Source organism: Nicrophorus vespilloides, unplaced genomic scaffold (assembly GCF_001412225.1).
Source record: "Nicrophorus vespilloides isolate i.1.1-1 unplaced genomic scaffold, Nicve_v1.0, whole genome shotgun sequence".
NCBI classification, from domain to species: domain Eukaryota; kingdom Metazoa; phylum Arthropoda; class Insecta; order Coleoptera; family Silphidae; genus Nicrophorus; species Nicrophorus vespilloides.
The window spans coordinates 148,824-158,744 of NW_017099023.1; the positions used below are offsets into that span (position 1 = coordinate 148,824).

Genomic DNA, 9,921 nt, shown 5'->3' on the forward strand with positions numbered 1-9,921 from the left:
TCATAGGTTGACTTCTATTAACTATTTATTGAACCCTGTTTCAAATATATGACTAGCTTTATAGAGATATCGAAATAGATCTATTGAAATGATTGGATTTACGATTTTTGAATATATTAAGATTTGACATATTTAAATGTAATATTCTCGGCAATGTATATTGGTAGGAAAGAAATACTTAAATATGTTTGAAATAGTGCATAATTGATTAAATGATAAACTTTAAAGTTATGACCATAATCGAACGTTTTTTTTTTTTCAAAAATGACTTTTGTAATCAGAAATAACTTTATATTTAACATTTAAGTGTAATTATGTGCGGTTTTGAGCATGGAAAATGTTGCTTTCTTGAACGCATTTATAGCAGTTCGTTTTACTCAGCGCATTTTCTTCTCTTGAAAGTGAAACAAAACAAATAAAAATTCCTTTAGTATAAAATTAAAATCTATTTTATATATTGCGTAATTACTTAAACAGTGTGATCCAAATATAGAATGTGCGAAACTAGTACAATGTAAAATCAATCAAGTTATGAATATGGGTTCGACCTCTATCCAACTTGCGCTTGGAACTAAATACATGTGCTGTTCTCGTGGAAACATTACATTGTTATCAATGTCACATGTGTGAGCATTTTTGTTAATAACCTTTAAAAAGAAAAATTCCACTGAAACTAAAAATAGCAGAAATTTTGTGGAGTGGTGAAAGAAACACGTTGATCAACATGCCGGGGGTGAAAAGTGTGAGAGTATTTTATTGACGACCTGTCATTTTTTTTATTTAAATGTGCTGTTGCATATGCCGCATCTCCTGATTCTTCTTTTTATTTGGGCTTATTTTTTTACGAGATACATGCATTTGCTTATACAGTGGAACCTCTCTTAAAGAGCATTTCGTTTAATGAGCAAAATAAAGTGTAACAAAAATGACTTGATAACGAGCGACGTTTTGCATAACGACTGACGAGAAGAAGATAAGTCCTTGATTCCCTGGTGATAGTAGTCATTATAGTTGCATCTTAGTGTTCTTTGTGATCACATATATTTCCAATATATATATATATTTGTGATTTTTTTTTGTGCAAAATTTAATAACATTTGAATGTCTCCGAATAAAAAGTATTTTATCAACTGCCATATTTCAATCATCTGCTTTTCATACCAACAATGTTTTAGTTTTCTAAAAAGAAGGGAAACGTGCTATATGAAATCTATATATAACATTCTGTTAAATCTGCTGATTGTTTTAATATAAAATTGGTATTGTTTGGAAATGACCTTTAAAATTGCATTACAATAGCTGTTTATTATTTTGCACGTTGATGTAACCGTGCCAGCAATATTTATAGACGCTACTGTTAAACGCAGTTTCAGCTTTTGATCATTACTTCAGAAATATATTAGTCTAATTCAGTTGTTTCCAAACTTGATGTTGCTACGCCTCCTTTAAAAATATTTAATCATTTGGCGCCTCCCCTCCCCCTCCATTTCAGAAAATAGATAAAACTTTAGCAGTCATTTGGAAAATTGCTCACTGTGACTAATATTCGCGCTTCCCCTTAGACTAGGCGCACCTCACAGTTTGGAAAACGCTGATCTAATTAGTTTTAGGAGTTAGTTTAGTTATATGCAATGGTATAAGTATCCAAATTATGATCTAATAATAAAATAGCATATACTACATGTACATAAAAATACTATAACACATAAACAAATAAAACTAAAACTGTCAAGGCACAAAGACATCGGTCGATAGCCCTTTGGTCAAGGTTTGACCAATGAATAGTTAAAATAATAAAACTAATATTTTTATATTATTTAGATTTTTTAATACCAGAAAACACAAACTTTAGTTCAGTTGATTAGTAATCTTCTTATTATTGTGGTTACAAAGTTTCCTAAAATAGAAAGTATTAAAGAACTTTATGGTATGATGTTTAGGGCCTTATATAATAAATAAAAATTATTTAAATTTTTCATGATTTCAGGAAATCAAATATTAAATATTTGGTATTGAGTACCTTCGGATTTGATTTTATTTCTTACATTTCTTATAATAGTGATTTGAATTAAATATATTAACATTTTTATTATAGAGTAATTAAATTAATAATTTGTCTAAATGACCTATGGCCAATAGTGCCTAGCAGCAGTTAACTTTTTATATTTTTTTATTGTTGCAATAAATATTAATTATTCATTTATCAAATATAGCTGTTTGTAACATTTAATATGAATAAACAGAAAGTATGAATAAGTAATCGATAAAAATGAAGAAGCTTGAAGGTAATTATTGGAGTAATAGTAATAGAACAAGGAAATGGAATCACTAATGATTGAAAAATTTCCATACTTATGTAATGCTAAAGGTTATGCGGTTTATAAATTAAATAGATATCTATGAATTATACTGTTGCATGTATGCTGTGCAGCGTGCAAGTATATATTTCTCATGTTTGGGAACGTGATCTGTCTGAGGAATTAATCCACACGTGTTATATTATATTGCATATAACTGATCACGCACATTAACAATTTTAGGATATTTGACTAATTAATTAACCCGAAGTAACACAAAATACTATATGTTATTTATCGTATTTTTAATAATATAGATTTTTTATTTATTTTTTACCAAAAATATAATATCAATTATAAAAATTTTAATTATTAATCAATGCAAAATTTGTATACTATTTTCATGGATTATTTCGATTCAACGTCATTATTAGATTGCAATTATATACAATATTACCTATATATCTAATATATAATGTAACAATAACATTTATTTATAATGACGACATCTTGAATAAATTAATATAATAATATTTATTTAAAAAGTATAAATAAATCTGTTATATAAAATCTTTTGATACAATTAACAATAAATGTTATTAAATAGAAATAAATTTTCTAGAATATACGTGTCCACATGGAGTCTGAGTCAGGAAAGACGAATACAAAAATATCCGATTCTGGATATTCTAATAGCTGCAGTAACAGTAATTCACAAAGAAGGTATTATATTTATTTTTTTTTCTTGTATCTTTCTTTTCTCAACTTAATAATTTGTAGCGCGAGTTCTAAATCTCGTCACAGTGGAAGTAATTCCAGTAGAAGTAGTGGATACTGTGGAGCTCCAACTGCTGATGGGAGGTAAGAAAATTATACTCAAGCTAGTATCGATGTGTCTTTAAAACATTAATTTTTCAGTACTAATGCCGGGCCAGTTCATAATAACAAAAGGAACAAGGATAAGGATTACAAAAAGAAAAAACTAAAGTCTACTTGTTCCTCAGCTCCAAATATTTTACTTCCTACGGCGACTGCAACGACGGAAAATAGAGCCGTACCGAAAGAAAATTCATTAGAAAATAATAAATGTTTAACGGATTCTTGTGAGCCTTTAACAATAGTTTTGATAGATCCCACTGCAACTAAAGATGATGGTCAGGATATTACCAAGGACATTGGTATCGAAAATCCAACTGAAAATAATTCAATACCAGGTATATAAGATTTATAGCAAGCAAAGTTTAAACAATATAAATGACATATTTTATTTGCTTCTTTGTAGCAAAAACAGCGTTGGGTCATTCGGACGAATCAGATTGGAATGTTGCTGAAAATATAACAGGAAACATACAAAATCACGATGAAAATAAAAAGGAACTTGCTTCCATTAATTGCGAATCACCAATGGATTGTGACCCTAAACTTCCAAATCAACCAGAGGTTAGTTTTGTTATTCAAAGAAAAAAATATATGATAATTAATATCAATTTCCTTTTTAGGATGGTTTTTGTTGCGTAATATCAATGTATGATGGTGTTGTTTTGTATACAACGCCGAATCTTACTTCTATACTGGGATTCCCTAAAGATATGTGGCTGGGAAGATCGTTTATAGATTTTGTGCACCCGAAAGATCGGGAAACATTCTCCAATCAAATAGCCACACGGATATCATTACCATTGGTTGATGATGCTAAAACTAAAGGTATTATTCCATCAAATTAAATGTATCATAGTTGTATTTATTATTATATTTTCAGATGTACAAAATACTCTTTATGTTTGCTTAAGGAAGTATCGGGGATTGAAGAAAAGAGGTTACAGTGTTGTAGAAAAAGTAGTATCCTATGAAGCTTTTCAACTCACCATAACATTTCGTAACATCAGCGATAAATCTGAAGCGAAAATAACCAACAAGAATTCCGGAATGTTTCTAGTCATTGTCGCTGTTCCGATGTTTACGACTTACAAAAGTAAACTATAAACATTTTTTTCAATTGTATATTTAATTAATTGAAATTTATTTTAGCACCGGACGAAACCAGAAAAACTGCTAAATTTGGAATGAGGCATACTGCTGCATGCGTTTTTAGCCATGTGGATTCTGATGTCGTTACAAATTTTGGTTACCTTCCACAAGATATGTTGGGAAAATCGGTTTTCGATTTTTACCATCCTGAAGATATGCCTTTCCTGAAAGAAGTTTACGAATCTGGTATTTTTTTTTAGAATATTTTATGAAAATAGAGATTATAATTGTACCATGTTTGTTTTAGTGATGAGAATGTGCCAAATAGCCGGATCCGTATTTAGAAGCAAACCTTATAGATTTGCTGTACATAATGGTGGATTTGTGATGATTGAAACCGAGTGGTCCAGTTTTGTTAATCCTTGGTCAAGAAGATTAGAATTTGTTATTGGATTGCACCGTGTCCTACAGGTTTTTATTAAAAATACTTATAAATATTTATAAATGTAACCAAATGAAATTGCAGGGGCCGCATAATCCGAATATATTCGAATCTCCTAAGGAAGATAAAATGCATTTAATGTCTGTAGAAGTATTGAAAGAGAGCAAAATAATTCAAGATGAGATTATGATTTTGTTGAATAAGGTAGATATAATTGTTGATAGTGAAATTCGGATTTATTAATTCATTTTTAGGAGTTATCAAGACCAATGGAAGCAGTGAAGCATGAGGTGTCAAAACGTTGTAAGGATTTGGCGATATTCATGGAGACGCTTATGGTAGAAGTTACGAAATCCAATCTACATTTGGACCTACGACAAGATCCTGATCCAACAATATCAGTATGAAATATAACAAAGAAAAACATATATGAAATTTACTAATGTAATTCTTGTTTTCAGGAAAGAGATTCTGTGATGTTGGGAGAAATAAGTCCTCATCACGAGTACTATGATAGTAAATCGTCGACGGAGACACCGCCTAGTTACAATCAGCTGAATTATAATGATAATATTCAGAGGTTTTTCCAAAGCAAGCCGAAAACAACAGTTTCTGATGGTAGCAGACCATTGCAGAGCACCTCAGACACCGATCAGGAGGCGAAAATCCTATCAGCGGCTCAGGACTGCGCTAACAATCAGTACGTATCGAAACTTTGTCAGTCGAGCTGGTGTTTCGAAGAGTTGGAGCAGGACAGAGAAGATAGCTGTTTTCTTTGCAGGAAGTGCTTGTCGCCGGTACAGAACAGCGGCGCTTCCGGAAGCGGCAGCGCCGGCAACCTAAGCTCTGGAAGTAACCCTAACATTGAAAGTGGCACGACCAGTGCCACCAACACCTCAAATGACTCCTATAAACCACCGCATCTCACCGAGGCACTGCTTTTTAAGTAAGAACAGTTTATGTTATATTTCTGTTTGGAAACTGTTTTTTCTTTTGTTTTGAACATTTCATTAAAACTAACCGTGAACCAACAGCATCTAACAAGTCATCTATGTGTGTTTGTATTTCTTGAAATTAACGAAAGATTTTATTTTCATTTAGGCATAACGAAGTCATGGAAAAGATGATGGTCAAGCGTCATCGGGACCAGCGGACCAGTACTAAAGCGGACAGGGAGAATAAGAAAAATCATCATAAGAATTGCGTGGAAAAGAACGTTAACAAGAAAGATCATCAGGTAAATTTCGGTATATCAAACGCAATGCAAAATTTTAATTATATTCTTGCAGTCAAGCTATTATCATCAAGGCGTGAAAAGGAGTGGATCTCATTCCTGGGATGGTGACAACCACAAACTGTTGAAATATAACAAGCAGAAATCCGGGGTCAATGTTCAACAAGTTGATCAGTTTACTTCATCTGTACAACCTGTAGCTAACCAAACTACTTCTGCAGTCCCAAATAATTCAGCTTTTACAACAGGGGTTAGTAAATATGTTTTATTCATTTCTTCTCAAACGGTTTTTTCTAAAACTTAACTTTTTTTAATAAAATAATTTTATTTTTCAATATAGACTTAATATTAATATCTTTTTAGGTTAATGATTCTAATATCAACCTATGGCCCCCATTCTCTATGACTATGACATCGATGAACAACATTCAGCCTTGTGGAGTAACATCCTCTCTAAATACTGGCAATTTTGCTTCTGGGATGTTCCCAGTATATTACATCCCATCGCAGCAACGACCAGTAACTCACGATATCACAGATTCTACTTTGCATTCTAATTTACAATGTAAGTTATTGATTGTTAACGACTACAACATTGTCTGTCAATCTTTTTTTTTTCTCACGGCACACCTGTCTGCTCAGACACTAGACTATAACAAGACATAATAAGTCTAGGTATAATAAATCTTATTTATTTTGTTTCAGTGCAATATGTGCCGAGCATGATGTATAATTACCATTCTGTATTTCCTACGTCCTCAATATTCTGCCCGCCTTTGTCAATGGTTTCAGTCCCTATACCCAGGACATATCAAATGGTACCTCCGGATCAAGTTTCAGGCGTCATTCCCAACGATCCCAAAAGCAGTCCTCCGATTATCGGTTCTTTGCCGCAATTTCAGCGGCCAGCATCTCAGATGACTTCTGTAAAAGCAGAACCCGGTAGTGTAATGGGATCAATCGCATCTGCGAGTGTTGCCAATAAGGTACATATATATTTGGTCTAGCTGCTATACTCATGCAAAATTAAATCAATGAATACAAAATAAAAATAAGAATAAAAGAACTACATTTGTATGTATACTTTTCTAGGCAATGTCGGAATGTTCACGTAAAGATTTGGGCCTTTCGTCCGTGTGTTCGCCCGGTTCTCCATTGGTCAGTCCGCCTGATGGAGAAACGGAAATGGAAAATTTAAATTCGACAATTAAGGTCATTATTGTTGCCACGTTAGCATGCGGCTTTTTACGTGCTTTTTTTATCTTACATTACATTTCTAATTGAAAATGTTTTGCGCATTGTATGTTTTTGATTATTATTAATTAATGCTGTGTATGTGCCGTGTTTATTATTTATTTAAATACAACGTTTGATTGTGAATGTTTCTTGTTTGCAGGCGAAGAAAGTAGATGATCTGACTGCGTGGGAGAATAAATACAGGGAAAATCAGGGTGGAGACGAGGCATCGAGTAGCTCCTCTTTTTATTCCTCTTTCTTGAAAACCGACTCCGGGTCTAATGATGATTCAGTGAATAACGAAAATCGATTGAACAAAAGTGACGACGTTAGTGATTTTATTTATCGTTATATTCCTTTATGAAAATAATTTGCAATAGCAAAGTTGGCGGCAGCAAATAACGTTTGTTCGTTTTTCTCTTTCCAGAACACTTGGACCAAATCCAAACATTACCCGTTAAGAAAACGTGACCCACCTTGGTTGGAATCCGTTTCCGTTACACCTGATCTAATATACCGATACCAAATGGACCTCAAGGGTGTCGATGACATATTGGAATCCGATATTAATTCTCTTAAACAAATACCTCAGGTAATTACTTAATACTTACATATTGACAAATATAATCAACCTAAATTTTTTATTCAAAATAATGATGAGGCAAATATGTGTTAAATTAGTAATAAATATGAATATTGAAGAAAATACACGTTTCTTTATATAATTTTTTATGTTGTTTCGTGAAAGTAAGGGAGTTTTTTTTTGCAGCCAATATTAGTCAATGATCAGTTGAATCAATTGTATATTGAAATGGAACTGGAAGGACTTTCCACTAAATTAACTCTGGAAGAGGGCATTACTTCTTCTAGCAGCAGCGGAGAAGATAATCAATCCCACCTCAGCAAAGTGAGTAGTCTCTGTTCGCCTTTCCTCCCGAATCCATATTATTTATTTCCATCCCTTGGATCCTTTTTCCATTTTATCGCGTCCGTTCATTGGATGTTGTTTGTTGCGTTCTTTGGGCCGCAATGCGTCTCCATTTCTAACATGGTATTTCTTAATAGACTTGTAATGAATTTGTTTTGTTTAAACGCAGCCAAAGAAGAAGCGGCGTTCTTATAGCTCCCTAATGATGATTTACGAGGAGAACTGTCCGTTTCCTCCCTCCGAGCAATAATTGAGTCCCGATTCCTCTCTTACATATGAATGAGGATGGCAGACAAGGAAATTGCAACAACAAGAAAAAAAACAAACTAAAGAGGCTAGACTGAGAAGAAAACCTATCGAGAGAGAAAATAAAGAAATAAAGAATGTTTATTTGTATGCGACGTTCCTGAATCCATCACCGGCGTGTGATATAAATTAAGGCCTTTATATTTAAGCAAAAAATGTGTAGTATTGCCGCTAGCATGTTTCTTGTTTCAATTAGTTGTCAGAGATGTGCACACATTGGGACTATGAAGCGTGAACATAATTATTACATTAGTAGTATGTTTCGCTTCTCCGAGTTACAATGTTTAATATTATATGTATGTGCTTGTGCTACTGTATATTTCTGTATTGTCAATTTTATATATTATTATGAAAAAATAAATATTACTACAAACACACCGTGTTCGTTCCTCCGGGTTCGTTAATTAAGCCGAGTGGATTTAATTTTATTTAATTAAAGCAGAAAGGTTCGACGGACTAATTAATATTAATTAAAGGAAGAAGCGGCGTAAAAAGAGAAAGGGAAAAAGATGTGAAACGGAGTGAGAATCGTAATGAAAATCTGATCTGAACTAGATCCTCTGCCAGAGATCCAGCGTGCTAATATGGAAGAATAACAGCATTATATAAGACTCTTCATTATCGTTATCAGGGGGTGGGCGGGTTTAGAGACGGCGGAGATAAAATGAATTAAGGAAGAGGAAAGAACGGCGGAAAGTGAAAGAAAAAGCAAAAAAAAGTAAGCGTTTGGTGGGGCGACGGCGGGGAGTCGGTTAATTTAAATTATAGCAGTTGGAGTGAATCAAGATGAACTAGAATGAAGAACCCGGACAAAAACATTATTAAAATTGTATTAATGTCTTCGTAGTCGGCACCGCAAACGGGGAAACTTTTTCAAAAAGTTTCAGACCAGAGTAGAGACAACGTTCAGTGAGAGATATTTATGATACTGGGATATTATTGCCCGACATAATTATATTAGATGCAATCTATCCTCCTACGCTTTCGCAAACGCCGACACCGACGCCAACTTCGACGCTGTTTCCTGCTTCTCTCACGGATTGCGTTCCTTTGCGTTCCTTTGTTTTACTTTCATTTTCTAAATTTCTAAAAACAAGTGTAAGAAAAATTAATCAATAGTTCTAACTTTAATTATTTTCTTCAGATTCTATAGAAATGACGTTTTCAAACGTGATATGCATAGAACTACTTTCTTATTTAAAAGTGTCGCTAGTTTCTAATGTTTTTTTCTTTCATTAGGGGGTAAGTGAACAGCGAGGAAAAGTTGCAGACGAAGTGTCGAAATGTTTTAATTGGACATGTCAGCGTACGAAAAGGAAGTATTTCAAGGGGCGTGCAAAGGAGCGAATCGTGACTAGGGTACAATAAAATCTGTTCGAAGAAAGGGGCATTCTTTATATATTATAGGAGATGAGTATTGATTGTGAAAAGTACTTGCAACTGATGATTCTTAATAATAATGTTCATCAGATTTATATTATCCGAATGTTATTAATAGATAAAAAAGATT

General features: G+C 33.1%; 1 protein-coding gene across 2 annotated transcripts; it reads left to right on the forward strand.

Moving 5' to 3' along the window:
• Nucleotides 1-654: 654 nt before the first annotated feature.
• On the forward strand, nt 655-8,753 carry LOC108563868 (period circadian protein). 2 transcript variants are annotated; one of them, XM_017922667.1, is made up of 22 exons: nt 655-742; nt 2,920-3,020; nt 3,078-3,158; nt 3,216-3,511; nt 3,580-3,737; nt 3,797-4,001; nt 4,057-4,269; nt 4,326-4,511; nt 4,573-4,736; nt 4,792-4,911; nt 4,962-5,108; nt 5,169-5,407; nt 5,489-5,653; nt 5,809-5,944; nt 5,997-6,191; nt 6,305-6,506; nt 6,647-6,927; nt 7,034-7,153; nt 7,338-7,505; nt 7,605-7,769; nt 7,947-8,084; nt 8,275-8,753. In XM_017922667.1, exons 1-22 carry the CDS (start codon nt 725-727, stop codon nt 8,353-8,355), a joined length of 3,579 nt encoding a protein of 1,192 aa, XP_017778156.1. In that variant the 5' UTR covers nt 655-724; the 3' UTR covers nt 8,356-8,753. The 2 variants fall into 2 exon arrangements, with proteins under 2 accessions (XP_017778156.1, XP_017778157.1); XM_017922668.1 differs by lacking the exon at nt 5,489-5,653.
• Nucleotides 8,754-9,921: the final 1,168 nt, after the last annotated feature.